Here is a 15,595-nt window from a genome sequence, read left to right as displayed (position 1 = left end):
AATGTATCTATTCTGTGTATTCTGAAGTATCCCTTTAAATGTCAGTTTCAATATGCTACAAATAGGGGAAAACACACGGGCCCAAATGTGTTTTTATGTTGTGCCACTGCACATGTGCCATACTCTCAACTCATTACTTCAAACTGCATCCACTGTGCGTCTGACCTGTCACAATTAGCAATTCACCCTCATGTTACATAACACTGTCTCAACGTAACACAAGGTTTATAAGGACAAAATGCTTAATTGGTATCTTTCAGTAAACATACAGAGACCGTATGAGCATTTCCCTGCAGTCAAATCTAGTGATAATTATTTTGAACGCTAGCAGAAAAGATTATCTTAGAAAATCTATTTCATGGTAAAGACACCATTTTGTAACAGACAGACAACTTTTCTTAATTGGTTGACAACAGCATTCTGAAAAAAGAGCCAAAAATCAGCCCAAATCTCAAGTCCCCTTACGAAGTCATATCATTGATGCCATGAAGATAGTTGTTTTGTGATTTGACTAGTCCTTAGCCACCATCTCCATTCCTCTCACTGGCAACTGAAGCTGAAACACTGACTGTCACAAGCATGGTGTCATATTTGACCCCAGTTTATGCTGGGGACAACCACATGCCCGTGCTGCACCATCACTAAGACTGCCTATTTCGACCTCCATAACATCACCCAACTTCACTCCTGCTTTGGTTCTTCTGCTGCTAAACCCTCATCCACGCCTTTGTTACCTCCAGACTTGATACTCACACCAAATCCCCACTCACCCATCGCTCCCGAGCTCTATGACCTATACTGGCTCCTGGTTCAGCAATGCCTCAATCCTTCTTTTCAAATCCCTCCATTTCTTGCCCTCCATTATCTATGTAATTTCCACTGGCCCTACAACCCTCTGATAGCTGCGCTCCCTCTAATTCTGAGCTCTTGAGCATCCCCAATTTTAAAAGCTCCACCTTTAGTGGACAGGCCTTCAGCTACCTATGCCTTAAGCTCTGGAATTCCCTCCCTAAAGCTCTCTGCCTCCCTACCTCACTTTCCTCTTTTAAGGCACTTCTTGAAACTTACTTCTTTGACCAAGCTTTTGGGTCACTTGTGCTAATATCTCCTCATTGTATCATAATATCTCCTTGGTGTTATATTTTGTTTTATAATGTCTCTGAAGTGCTTTTATTACATTAAAGGAGCTAAATTAAAACAGGTTGCTGTTAAATCCATCTGTGTTGACGCCTGCATGTTTATCTTTTCTGTACGTGTAAGGAGGCAATACAGCTTATTATGTTGTGAGACTGTTATGGAGCTTCCACTCACTAATACCAAATCTGTGGAAGGATAAGCTCATGGTGGTTAGACTAAGGATAAAGTTCATAGAATGAAGGTGGTGATATAATGGCCTTCCCGCTGAGTTAGGGAGACACTGTATTGGGTGCTGCAACTGTCACACAAGATTGCCCATCTCCTTTGCATCAGTGTGTGTGTGCTGTAAATAACATTTGCTCTAAAATCTATCTACAAAAAGACCCAGTGTCTCGAACTCTCATTCCTGGCACAGAGATAATAGTTCCAAGCTGGTCTCTAGTGGTATACATCAACAATATTACCAAGGAGATTTTTAATCCAATTATTGAAATTGCTTAAATATCTTGCACAGAGGTTACAAAATGGATAGATGCCAAATCTCCCTGCAAGGGGAGATGGTGTTGCAGTGGTAATGTCACTTGATTAATAACCCAGAGATCCCAGCTAATGCTCTGGAGACAAGGATTCAAGTCCCACCACGGTAGCTGGTGGATTTTAAATTCAATTAACACATCTGGAATATATAGCTAGTCTCAGTAATGGTGATCATGAAACTACCATCGATTGTTTAAAAAAAAACTCAATTGGTTCATTAACGTCCTTCAGCGAAGGAAATCGGCCATCCTTACCTGGTCTGGCCTACCTATCACTCCAGAACCACAGGAGTGACTCTTAACTGCCCTCTGAAATGGCCTAAATTGTCCTTGAACTGAGCGGCTGACAAGGATGGGCAAAGAATGCTGGCCTTGCCAATGACACCCACATGCCATGAGGGAATAAAGTAAGCATATAGTCCTAATCACATTTTCCTTCATCTACTTATCTAATCTAACCTTAAAAATTGACACAGCCTCGGCCTCTACCACTAACCTTGAAGTGAATTCCACAGCACACAACTTATTGCATGTGTGAAGAGATTTCTCTTGCCCTCTGTTCTAAATCTCTTGCATTTTATCTTGTAGGTATGGCCCATTGCTCCAGATCTGTGGCTAGATTGTTTGCTGCCATCTTCCATGTCTCATCCTTTCAATATTTTAAACTCTTACATCACCTGTAATCTGCTGTTAAGGGCCCAGTTTTTAAAAATTGATCTTTACATTTCTTCATACCATGCAGCATTGTAGAGAATCTGCATTGTATCCTCTTGATCTGTCCTATAGCTTAAAGCCCAATACCACACACGGTATTCTAGCTGAAGTTTATTTTTTAAAAGCTCATCTCTGCTTTTATTCTATATTTAGTGATAAATTTCCATCCTTTTTTTCCCCTAAAAGTGCTTTATCTGAATGGCTTTAATGTCCTATGAAGCTGCCCCCCTCCGAAAAAAAATCCTTCTGCCCTTATGCAGCACCCAGCATATGTAGATTCAGAGTATAATTATTGCTCTTTTTTTTTGCTTAAATGTATTCACTTCACATTTACTTGCCACTTTTTTTGTAGCCTATTCCTCCATCTTATCAATATCCTCTTGCAGCTTCCTTTGCTCTTCTGACGAATTAACTCCAGCTTGTGTTCTTGGCATCAGCTTAAAACTTTGACACCAATTCCCCTGGGCCAATATCCTGATCCTTGATAAAGACAGAATTGAACAGAAATGGAAGCAAATCTGAATGCTGGCACAGAATGAGAGGTGATCGCATTGAAACATAGAAAATTCTTACGGGACTCAACAAGGTAGATGCAGGAGGGTGGTCTGGAGTCAGGGGGACACAGTCTCAGAATAGGCTGAAGGCCATTTAGGTCCAAGATATGGAGGAATTTCTTCACTCCGAGGGTGGTGAATCTTTGGAATTCTTTACCCGAGAGGGCTACGGAGGTTCAATTGTCGAGTACATTCAAGGCTGAGATCGATAGATTTCTAGATATTAAAGATATCAAGGAATATGGCGATAGTGTGGGAAAATGGTGAAGTAGATGATCAACCATGATCTAATTGAATGATGGAGCAGGCTCAAGGGGCCAAATGGGTTCCTGTTCCCACGTTCCTACGTCACTGCCTATTCCAACCGCTCTTTACCTACTACTCAGTTTTATCCTTTTGAACCAATTTTTAATCCATATTTCTAACCTCCTCCTAAGTCCATAACTCTTCTCTAACAATCACCCAAGTGATACCCTGTATCTTGTCAAGGTATTTCCAAAAGTCCACATCAGCGACAGCCCCTGCATGTCTGTTACTTCCCAAAAGAATCCTACTAGTCAAGCACAGTCATCCCTTTAGGAATCTGTGCTGAGCACTTCTAATTTCTCTTTTAGATGCGTGGTAATTTCATCCTTAATTAAGACACTGATATTTTCCCTAACTAGTTGCTCTGTAATTACTTCGATTAGCACCCTTTTAAAAAATGGGTACCATACTAGTAACCCCTAGTCTTTCAACACACAAATAGGGCCTCTGAAACTTCCTCCTTTTGGATACCAGGATGTATTCAACAGGCCTTGCCAATTCCACTTGCTTTACCCCAACTTACCAATCTATATTTTCTTAATCCGTCATCTGTTTTTTTTAATTCTTTCACGGGATGTGGGTGTTGGAGACAAGGCCAGTAATTGTTGCCCATCCCTAATTGCTTTTGAACTGAGTGGCTTGCTAAATCATTTCAGAGGGCAGTTAAGAGTCAACCACATTGCTGTGGGTCTGGAGTCAGCTATACACCAGATGAGGTAAGGATGGCAGCTTTCCTTCCCTAAAGGGAACCAGATGGGCTTTTACAACAATTACAGTTGTCACAATCACCATTACTTAAACTAGCTTTATATTCCAGGTTTATTAATTTAATTTTAAATTCCACCAGCTGTCATGGTGGGATTTAAAGCCATGTCCCCAAAGCATTAGCCCGGGCCTCTGGATTACTAGTCCAGCAACATTACCGCCACAATGCCATCTCCCCTAACATCTCCACTGTCTATCATGTAGTTTACTCTCAACTTCTTCAGGATTAACTGCTTTCTGATATCCCCTTTACTAAAGAGCGGTGCAAATTACTTACAGTACCTCACCATTTTAATCGCCTGCAAATTGGCAATTCTGTCTTCTCAGGGGTTCCACCTCCCTTTTACTGATGTTCTTTCTACTGTGTCCCCATGGCTTTCCAATCCCAATCTTAACCAATTAAATGTCCATGTTTTCTTTTAGTTTTCTCATGAATTTTTCTTTTATTCTTTTTTTAAATTGTAACTGATTTCTAATATCCTTTACTTATCCAAGGCATTGCAAATAGCTTCCTTTTAAAATGAAATATTAATCTGTACCTTTACAGCCTCTTTAATAAAAAAGTCTCACTGTTGCTACATGATCCTGTGTGCCAATTTCTCCTCAAACCTCAGCTAGTTTGCTCTTCATCTTTCTAAAGGCTGTTGTAACCTAATCTCTTGTTCTGTGCTGTACTAACTTTTTCCCTTTCCAGTTGAATCTTAAACCATATCATATTGGGTCGCTATTCCCGAGGTGCTCATCCACATTCAGCTCATCTCCCTGATCTATTTAATCACCTATACCAAATCTATAGAAACAACTCCTCCCTCAGAGAGGAAGGAATCCTCTACACGCTTTAGAAATTCTATTCCTATTTCTCCATTTACTCCTTCTTTTGGTCCTAATAGATAAGTGGGTAATTGAAATCTCCCCCACCAATAATCCTGACATTCTTGTTCATTTTTCTAATCCTACTGCAGAGCTTGTCTTGAATGTTGGTGAAAAGACAGACATGCTGCTGAAGCTTTTCGTCTTGCACTCATCGTGACAACGCAAAAATGCCAAATTTCAAATGATCATAATTTATACCACAGGAGAAAAGGGTGCTGATTGGTTGGCACGTGGACTCTGATTGACCAAGGCATTGCCATGGACAAAACAACAGGAAACTATAGGCTCCCCAAGCTCCCTGGTAATTCAAAAAGCGGCAATTAGGCAGCATTTGCTGAACAATCCTGAGTGCGCTAATAGCTACACTGATTTAGGATAGCTCATAAATGGATCATTTACGCTTGCTAAAGCTAGTCTTCCAGTTTCTTCCCATGATTTTAAGATCTGCAGTAAATATCCACACAATGGAGCCCTGAAATATCATCTTTAGGACTTCCGTGTCTTCCTTGGGTGTATCCTGTTCAGTCCCTGGCACTTAGTAAATCTTTCAATTCAAACCTTATTGAATTTGCCTATCTCCTTTACTTGGTCTACATCAGCCCTTATGTATTTCCTGTATTACAAGCCAGTATTGCCACACCAGCTCCTTTGCCATCTTTTTGATTACTCCTAATATTAGATCACAATTGTCTTTTTCCCCCTTCTTGCCCAGCTTATAGCCAGGTCTTGGATACCGTTATTGAATCTAAATTTGCCTGTAAAATAATTTCTCCCACTTTGTTTCCCTCACTCCGTGCAATATTTTAATTGCCTCTTTGCTGCTTTTTTTCCCAACAGATCACACCTGCTCCCATTCTGATGAAAGATCATTGACCCAAAACTTCAATTGTTTCTCTTTTCCACAGATACTGTGCAAGTTGCTGAGTATTCACAGCATTTTCTGTTTTTATTATAAGTGGATAGTTAATTGACTTCAACATTAGCCGGTGATTTTGTTTGAAAATTGAATTATGAAAATAATGTCATCCTCTTCACCTTTAAACACTTGCTTGCTTAATTCTCTGTCTCTTGTAACTATACAGATGGAATAAGAGAATAAAGATGAACAGAAATTTTGCTGGGAAACAACAGCTCTCCAGCCATTGGTTCTTCAGTGCACCTAGGTGGTGGGAAGTGGGCTTTGCACACCGAGTAGAAACATTACAAAAGATGGGGAAGAGGAAAGAGTTCTTGTTATATGGCCCTAACCGTGTCTCTCAAGTGTGCTTTATGCAAAATGATTTTTTTTGTGCCATGATTGTTATATTGACAAACAGGGAGGGCATTTTAAATACAAAGTTCCACAATGAAAGATGACATGGCTGACTAATCTGTTTTGACGGTGTTGATCACTACCCAATAACTGCTGAAAATGCTACATAACAGGATTGGGTTCAGCTGTGATGCCCCTATGGGCAAATAGCACACTGACACTCATTTTCCAAGCTCCCAGCTGAAAGATGGAGAAGATCCCAGAAGTCTATTTGCATTTACACCTGATTATTTTCTCTCTTAAAGGCACTAATTAAGCAGAAAAAGAAAGCCAGCCAAGATAATAAATCTTCTAGTGGTGACATCCCCAGCCTTCTGGATATTAATGAACTTCCTTCACAACGTTTAATATTTTCTGAGAAATTTCTTCCATATCTTAATTTTTTTTAGCTATTCTTTTATGGGATGTCTGCATCACTGGCAATGCCAGCATTTATTGAACTGAGTGGCTTGCTAGGCCATTGCAGAGGGCAGTTAAGAGTCAACCACATTGCTGTGGTTCTGGAGTCACATGTCATCACACATAGGCCAGACTGGGCAAGGATGGCAGATTTCCTTCCCTGAAGGACATTAGTGAACCAGGTGGGTTTTTATAACAATTGATGATAGTTTCTTGGTCAGATTATTGAAACTAGCTTTCAATTCCAGATTTAATTGAATTTAAATTCCGCCAGCTGCCATGATGGGATTTGAACCCACGCTCCCAGAGCATTAGCCTTGGCCTCTGGATTACTCTCCCAGTGACATTACCACTACGCCACTTAAATACAAACAAGGAGATTCAGGTAGGGGGATTTGAAGTAGGGTGGAAGGAGGCTCGTGTGCAGCATAAACACTGGTACAGACTGGTTAGGCTGAATGGCTTGTTTATGCTGTCAATTCTACATAAAATCACTGGACCAAATTATGTTAGAACTTAATCAGGGACCAAATTCTGCATCCCCAATCCCCCAAGATATCATCTTGAGATTTTTGAGGGTTACCTTTTGGTTTTCGGGAGATCCTTTTTCATTTTCACATGAGTTCAGGATACTATTCTTAGTTCCTTGGTATTTTCTCTCATATTTGGATTCTAAATACAATTACCAATTTACAATAATAAACTAAGATCAGATTCATCTCAAATTCCAACTATTTGATGCAACGAAACAGAAATTGCAGGGCTGCAGAGAAAGAGCATAGGTGTAAATCTACAGAAAAAGTTTAACATAGGGAATGAGATTAAATATTGTAATCTGATCAAGAATTTCAACCATAAGCCAACTGAGCCACAGTGACAACTTAGATGAATGTTTCCTCACAGTGCAGGATAGATAACACCTTGATAGAAATGTCAGTTCAAAGTACCAAGTTACAGAACAGAATTTAATAAAACAGAACCACAAGATAATGGTCTACCACCTCTCTCCACCCCCTCTATGGTGAGAGAGGGACTTGCACAGTCTGGGCTGCTGCCCACCAAGTGCCAGCCACTCCCAAAGTGCAAACCCACCCAGTTGAAGCCAGGCCCCTACACAGTTATAGGCAGATCCCCCGATGGCCCGGAGCCAGGGTCTAGCAAGCGTAGGACAAGAGAGAGAGCATGGAGCCTGCAGCAGTTCCTCCCTGACAGGCAGTGGCCCTGGTGTCTTGCACCTGCTCGGGGCAAAGCCAAGTCCCGCTCTTCCAGGGCCAGTCTCCAGTTCCCCATCGGCCGCATCCACCGGTTACTGCACAGGAGTCACTGCGCTGCAGGGTTCAAAATACACAGTGGCAGAGAAATTCTCCCCCAAAACTCCTGTGAAAATTCAATCACGGGGGCAACCGTTGAAAGAAAAGTTGCCCCCGTATGTGGGAGAGATAGAATCTGTGAGGAGCTGCTCCTCCAATCACAGATTCTGTCTCTCCAGATCTTGCCGCTCCTCTAGAGACAGAATCTCCGATTGGAGGAGCAGTTATGCAACCGACTTTGAGGAAGGAAGCTTACTGGCGCGCTGCCTAGGTCAGTGATGCGTGAAGGAACTGTGTCTTCCTGGGGCAGAACTGATGTGCTTGTTTTAAAAAAAACTAGGAGGTTTCATAGCACGGCGACCCTTGTAAGGTGTAAACCAGCCAGAAAAGCGTAGAACTCTCCCCACTCTACCGAGCAAGCCTCAATTTTTTATATACATATTTCAGAGGTGGACTGAAAGAATTTTGGGGTGTACAGCACAGGAATTTAATCAACCTGGTATTGTGAACTCACTTACTAAACGCAAATGTCAAATTAGGTGAGATATTTCATCCAGGTTTGCATTCTTAACTACTGTTATTTGCTGGTTAATGCTCACAGACAACATATAGAACCCGTGATCTGAACTAATCTCAGCTGGTGTAGTGAGGTTGCCGATGAGTTTTGAATGTATGTCCACACACAATGAAGATCAGAATGGTGTGAATTTTTCCCTGCTCCGCTGTCTAATCCAATAAACAGTCTGCACCATTTACCAAATATATAAATGCCTTATGAAATGAGCAGTTTCCAATAAAACAAGTAAAACCTAAAATGAAGGACGACCAATGTCTAGTTCACTTAATTTCAACAAAGTGGAATGTGTTCAGTCGACATTGATGATTTCAGCAGATCACGTTTTGATCCCAAAAGGGTTTCCTTTGACACATAATAATAGAAAGTGTCTTTATGTTGTGGTGGGCTAATATAACTATCAGGGGATTTGCTATAAACTCTGTCAAACGCTACATTTTCAAATCAGCTTTTCAGTGAGAAAAAACACAGACGGCCAGTCGACAGCAACATAAACTTAACTTATCTATAGACAGTGAAAATGGAATGTCAGTCTGTCAGTCATGCAGTAAGACCACAGACGAGGCAGATCCTTTCTACAATATGTTTATTTTTTAGAAACACAGAGCTTATAAACTTCCCAAGGCATCTTCCCATGCAAGTGCAGGAGATAAGAATACCTGCACTTTCACCTCCTCCCTACCCAATGCCCAAGAGCTGCATGTGAGTCTCATTTCCAACAAGTAATCTTGTGCCAAGTATTTAGAATTTTCATTTTGGAAATGGAGCATGGGAGATTTATTTATAATAAATATACAATCTTGAGTATTTGTGCTCTCTTATCTAAAGAAGGAAACGCTAAAAAAAATTCGACACAAATACAGAAAGTAATGTTACTAAGTGACTGCATCGCCCAATAAAGCAGCAGAGAGAATGAAAAAGGAGCCCCTGAAAACCAAAAAGTAGCTCCTGAAAATCAAAAAGAAACCCTCAAGAAAATCTCAAGAGGAGCCCACGAAAGTCATATTTTGACCCCTGCTATGTCGAGGCCAGAGCTCCCGTCTCCCTGGCCAGCACTGAGATCCTGGAGCTGGCTGGCAATGATGCCCAGCACAACAAGACCACCTGCATCATCCCCTGCCATCTGCAGCTCACCATCTGCAAAGACAAGGGGCTCACCATAGCCCAGGGTGGATTCCTGTCATGCTGCTGCCCAAGAAAGTAAAATCAGAACAAAAAAAAGAGTGGAAGAAAGGGGATCTGTGGGTGGAGGAACTAGAGAAACAATAAGGGAGACACAGAATCTGTGATTAGAGGAGCAGCTCCTCACAGATTCTGTCCCTGTGCTTGCTGCTACTCCAATCAAAATACACAGGGGGATCTTTCTTAAATATTTTGCCCTCACCATTGAGTTTTCAGGGGCTATTTGTGAGGTTTCCAGGACAAATTCACTTTCTGCCCCCATGTATTTTGAACCCTGGTCTTAGTAATACACTGGAAGCTATACTTCAGTCAGCTGAATCAGTAAACAACCTGCTAAACTCAGCACTACCAGCCAACAAATAGGAGATTCTAATCCTTTGAGCAACATCCAGACAAGACCAAACAACAACTATGGGCTTTGCCTACACTGGACTGAGTAACTAAGGAGAGGCCAAACCTAGGTTTCAGCCAAAAGCAATAAAAAGAAAAATGGCAAAGGCTGAAAACTTAAAATAAAAATGGTATTAGCAGTAACTGAAGACAGATCCCCTTTTACCCATCTTTGATGGGTTCTACCACTTCAATGCAGCTCACAGAGATATAGAAGATCCCATGCCACTATTAAAAGAGCAGGCAGTCTTCCTGTTGACCTAGCCAACATTTCTCTCTCCACCAACATCAATTAACAACAGGTTATTTGTCTTATTGACTATTTGTGGGATCTTGTCATGCACAAACTGGCTGCCATGTTTGCAGATAAAACAATGGTGATTACATTTCAAAAGTATAATCGCTGTAAAGGGCTTTGGAAGATTTCGAGAACATGAAAGGTGCCATAAGATGCAAGCTGTGTGTTCTGCCAGAAAACATTTAACAAATTCCCAATTGAAAGGGAACTAGTTAAACTACAATAAATTACAATACATGGAAATCCTGAGAAGATTGTGGGACTGGATAAAAAACCGGACAAAAAAAAAGATAGGAAACCGTGTCCTCTTGAGAGGCGTGGTGCTACACGTAGGAAGTCAAAACTGGTCAAGGGAATCTTTGCACAGATCCTACATTGCAGGGCAAAAGGAACAAATTGTTAGCTTGCTAAATTTGCAGAAAATACTGAAATAAAGAGAATTGCAATTAGGGCCTTGTGAAAAAGTTCATATTTACACAGGTAATCAGCAAATGGAATTTAATACCACCAAATGCAAAGCAATGATCACTAGAAGAAAGAAAAGTGTTCGAAGGTATTCAATGGAAGCATCAAAGAGTCAGCAGAGAAGCAGCCTGGGGGTGACAACGTAACATTGCAAAAACGTGGAGAAATAGTTAAAAGGCAAAAAGAATGTTGAGATGTATAGACAGAAGACGGGGATAAATCCACACAGGTCATGCTAAGGCTCTAGAAAGCACTCATCTGACTTCACTTTCAATGCTGTTAAAATTCTGGCAGCCATATGTCAAAAGAATGAACTTGCATGTATTTAGTGCCTTTCACAACCTCAGGATGTCCCAAAACACTTTACAGCCAGTGAAGAAGTTTTGAAGGACAGTCACTGTTGTAATGTAGGGAACACAGCAACCAATTTGCACACAGCAAACTCCTGCAAACAGCAATGTGATAATGACCAGATAATATGCATTTGTCATGTTGAATTTTTTTTTACTCATTCATGAAATGTGGGCATCACTGGCTGGTCTGCATTTATTGTCCATCCCTAATTGCCCTTGAGAGCTGAGTGGCTGGCTAGTTCATTTCAGAGGGCATTTTAAGAGTCACCCATATTGCTGTGGGTCTAGAGTCACATGTAGGCCAGGTAAGGACTGCAGATTTCCTTCCCTAAAGGACATTCATGAATCAGATGGGTTTTTCTGACAATCGACAATGGTTTCATGTCATCATTAGACTTTTAATTCCAGATTTTTCATTGAATTCAAATTTCATCATCTGCCATGGTGGGATTCAAACCCGTGTCCCCGGAGAATTACACTGGGTATCTGGAGTACCAGTCCAGTGACAATGCCACTACGCCACTGCCACATGGGCCAGGACACCGGAGATAACCCTCTGCTCTTCTTCGAAAATGCCACCATGGGGTCTTGTACATCCACCTTAGAGGGCAGATAAACCTCAGTTTAACATCTCACCCGAAAGACAGAAAGACCTTAGAAAAAATCTCCTTACTCATAGGGTGATAAACCCTTGGAATGATCCAGCACACAAGACAGGAGTTGAAGACATTGTGGAGTTGAAGATGCTGTTGGAGACTCACTGGACCAGTTGAAATGATTGAGTGAATTGAATGATTATTTCTCATCCCTGGCTTTATTTTATGTCCTTATAATTTATCGTTATTTACAAGAACGAACAAACCAACCACAACTCTTTCTCCCAAGCATTATTTCTAGACAAGGCATTTCTCCTGGAATCAGCACCTTGCAATTCTGTGCTGGCACAAAGCCTTTTTCTTTACTTTCCTGCTCTTCACAGAACTCTGTGCCTGAGCTGGAAGCTTAGAATTGTAGAACGCCTTAAGAGTGACCATGCAGAGACAAAACAAAAACATCTCTATTGTAGCCTGCTGAAAAGTTTTCTTTTAAACAAGGCATTTCTGGGCAGATCTAATTTTGTCACTCATTCACTCAAGTACTTTCAGCCATTCTAACAAGGCCACGTGTAGCCACCATTGCCACTCCATTCATAGTCAAGTTTGCGCAGCTGCCTCACAAATAAGGAACTCAACTGTATTCAGCTATTGTCTTTGTACAACTCTATATATGATGAAATAACCCAGAGAAAACTTGTACCAATTTTAATTCCAATCCATTTTTAGCATACTTGGAGCTATCCAGTTAAAAAATTACATTTTCTGATCCTTTAAAATCCTTATTTAATGAGGATCATTCCACTGCACAGCCTCCCAGCACTTAAAGCAACCACGGTATTTTGCTTTTGTAAAAGAAATTTGAAAATTGAGATTAAAAATTGAATCTAGTGTAAAGAAAATGAGATGGAACGATGGAAGAAGTAGGAAAAAAAACAAGATAGTGGAAGACTCAAATGGGTAAATAAAAAATATAAAAGAAAGTACCTTGACAAGAAATTGTAAAGCATTTAACCGCATTCCATGTATAACTTTTGAAATATTTGTTATGTAGGCAAATGTGGAATTTAATTTGTATACAGCAATGTAGCACAAATAGCAAAAGAGATGAATGACCAAATAATCTGTGTTTGGTAATAGTTGAGGGAGGAAAGTTGATGTGGACATCGAGAGCACTCTTCACTTCAACTATAGCAGAGTGATAGCATGCAGAGCCTTCAACTTTCAAGCTATCCAAGTGCAGGATCCGTAGCATATGTACAATAAGATTATGGAAACTCAGATGTAAATCACAGTACAGAAAGTCAAAAGTCACATTTGAAGAATATCAGGCCACCTATGATCTTTATCATAACTTACCTGGCTTCAAACAAGTGATGATAACATGGGATGACACCGTCCTTTGCCACATCTTTGATCAAAGATTTGGAATGGGAATCACTATAGACTAACCACGTTCTATAAAATATGAAATGGACTGGAAGGAAGCGACAGAAACAAGTACCTGGTGCCCTGCAGTAATGACAAAACACGAGGCAGCCATCCACACAAACTATAAAGACCGTTTGTTTCCAAGACAGTGTATCAACAATTCTTCCCAAGGACAATTCCACGTTGGAACAAGCTGCCAAAGGAAATAATCACAGCCCCTTCACTTTGACATCTTCAAGACCCATCTTTAGATTGGTCATATGCATTGCCATTTATAAGTTTTCATTATCATGACTATCATCTCAGCAGGTCATGTCTGGTTTAGCTAGTGCTGCCTATATAAATGCTGACAGAATACTAAAATTAGTCTGTGATGTTTTCACACATTTAAACCAGAAGCAAAAGTATATAAGACCAGAATGGCTCAGTTATACATATATTTCATGACTTTACAGGGGTTTTGCCTCCACATGGAAACCTGCCATAAGTACGGTGAGATTGCCTGGTGCAAAAGTCCACTGGAAACTTACTTGCCTGCATGGCCCTTGTGAGTCTTCAGAGAGGACATTTCCTAACTTCCCTCTGCCATTGAAACCTTATACAGAAATGTCACATCTCACTCGATTTAAGTTAACAGTCACTATTTTGACACACTGCACTCTGGAAAAAAAAAAGAATAAGCACCTTTGTTTGTGTTTGATAAATTATCACCTTTCTTATTTTAAATCTCTGCATTTTCTTTAAAAATTTGACAGTTGCTAACAAGCCCTGAGTTGATTCGATGCTAAGATGAAAACACACACACACACACACAAGGCTGCAGGTATAACACAACATTCTGTACAGTGGCCTTACATAAAAACAAACTTAAGAATCACTTCCCACAACTAAAAATAAACAGCCTCCAGCTCTCTCTCTCTCTCTCTCAGCAGAAATAAATAAAACACTTACCACCTTCTCAGCTTCCTCTGTGATTATTAGAAATAGCCTCATCCATTTAAACATAACCAGGGTGATTTTTCCCCAAAAGGAGGTAACTCTTTCATTTATATTTTTAATTAAAAGTGAAACACATGAGGAAACTTTCTTAAACCTGCACTTCTGAAGTGAGTCCCAGCGCCTTTGTCTGCCTCAGACCCGCCATGATTAACAACATCAACTCCCACAGAGAGAGAGAGAGAGAGAGAGAGGGGGCGGCCCAGCTCTCCCTCCGCCCTCCCTCACGGGGCGACACCGGCGCGCGCGCCCGCGGGGGTCGCTGGGATGTGTAGTTGCTCACGCCCACCCAGCCGCCGTTCTGACGGGCGCCCGTCTGGGCAGCGCCGGACTACAGGTCCCGTCCTGCCTCGCGGCCGGACCGGATCTACGCATGCGCACTTCCCTTGGCCGGCGCCAAGCCACCCACCCCCCCCCCCCTTCCTTCCTCTTCTCCCTTGAACCCTGACATTTGACCTCCTGGCCAGGAAAGGGGAGGAGGGGAAGTGAGCTCCCCATGGAAACGGCCTTTGCTGCTTGACGGGGAAAAATGAAGCTGGTGAGGATTTTTTTTTTCTTTCCTGTCTTATTTTATTTAAGAACTGATTGAGGGAGTTACCTCTTGGAGGCTTGTCTATTATTGGATGGCTGTGAGCTCAGGTAAAGTCAAGGCAGTCCAACTAGGAGCAAGAGGACATGCAGTTTTCAATATGAGCTTAACACAGTTCGAGATGAGTTTTATACAACCTGTGTGTGTTCACTTTGCGAGATGTAAGGAGGGATGCTTCTTCACTCTAATGTCTGGAATGATTTGCTGGACAAATTTGTAGAGGCAAAGACCATACGGTTTTGTATTCAAGGTACCTCAGGATGCTCTGGTTTGTCATCTAGGAGGGTTTAGCTTCAATTGAAAGGCCTTTTCTCCTTCCTGAGTTTTATCTGTTCACGTCGATAAGGATGAGGAAGGTGCCCCTAACTCACCCATGAAAAAGGGCCCAAAATATCCCCCTCACGCCCCATCACTGTATCCAGTTGTTTCTTGTTAACTTACAGTTTGGCTCCTTCCATGCTGGTTAAGAAAGATGTGCATGTATATAGCACCTTTCACAACATCCTGAAGCGCTTTACAGCCAATGGAGGACTTTTATGGCGCAGTCACTGTTGTAATGTGGGAAATGCGGCAGCCAATTTGTGCACAGCAAGCTCCCAAAAATAGCAATGCAATAATGGCTAGATTAGAGCATAAGAAATAGGAGCAGGAGTAGGCCTGTAGATCCTGCTCTGCCATTCAATGCGACCATGGTCTTTTAGTGATGTTGGCCGAGTGATAAATGTTGACTAGCATGTCCTAAGCCCCATGCGGCTGGCTGTGCTATTAGCTGCCTAGGACATGGTCTGGAATACCTTCTGTTGACTCATTCTCACTAG

At 41.4% G+C, this 15,595-nt stretch overlaps 2 protein-coding genes across 8 annotated transcripts in view; one reads left to right on the top strand and one right to left on the bottom strand.

Annotated features, from left to right (window-relative positions):
• The window catches only part of LOC144689926 (homeobox-containing protein 1-like), a 32,462-nt gene extending 18,044 nt beyond the window's left edge, over window positions 1-14,418 (bottom strand). For 5 of the 6 annotated variants that reach the window (XM_078557439.1, XM_078557441.1, XM_078557443.1 and 2 more), the window contains exon 1: window positions 14,144-14,418. The gene's annotated coding sequence lies outside the window, so the exon portion shown is untranslated. Of the gene's footprint in view, window positions 1-2,721; window positions 2,868-14,143 lie in introns of all 6 variants that reach the window. The other variant, XM_078557440.1, reaches the window with a different exon arrangement.
• A 161-nt stretch (window positions 14,419-14,579) lies between these two features.
• Window positions 14,580-15,595, top strand: part of ints9 (integrator complex subunit 9) — a 49,706-nt gene continuing 48,690 nt past the window's right edge. The window contains exon 1 of one of the 2 annotated variants that reach the window (XM_078557437.1): window positions 14,580-14,726. In XM_078557437.1, the coding sequence (XP_078413563.1) occupies window positions 14,718-14,726 (9 nt within the window). In that variant the 5' untranslated portion in view covers window positions 14,580-14,717. Of the gene's footprint in view, window positions 14,727-14,746; window positions 14,828-15,595 lie in introns of those variants that run through there. The other variant, XM_078557438.1, reaches the window with a different exon arrangement.

The sequence above is a fragment of the Cetorhinus maximus genome, chromosome 14 (assembly GCF_964194155.1).
Source record: "Cetorhinus maximus chromosome 14, sCetMax3.hap1.1, whole genome shotgun sequence".
Classification (NCBI taxonomy): Eukaryota; Metazoa; Chordata; class Chondrichthyes; order Lamniformes; family Cetorhinidae; genus Cetorhinus; species Cetorhinus maximus.
This window is presented reverse-complemented; position numbering and strand designations above follow the sequence as displayed.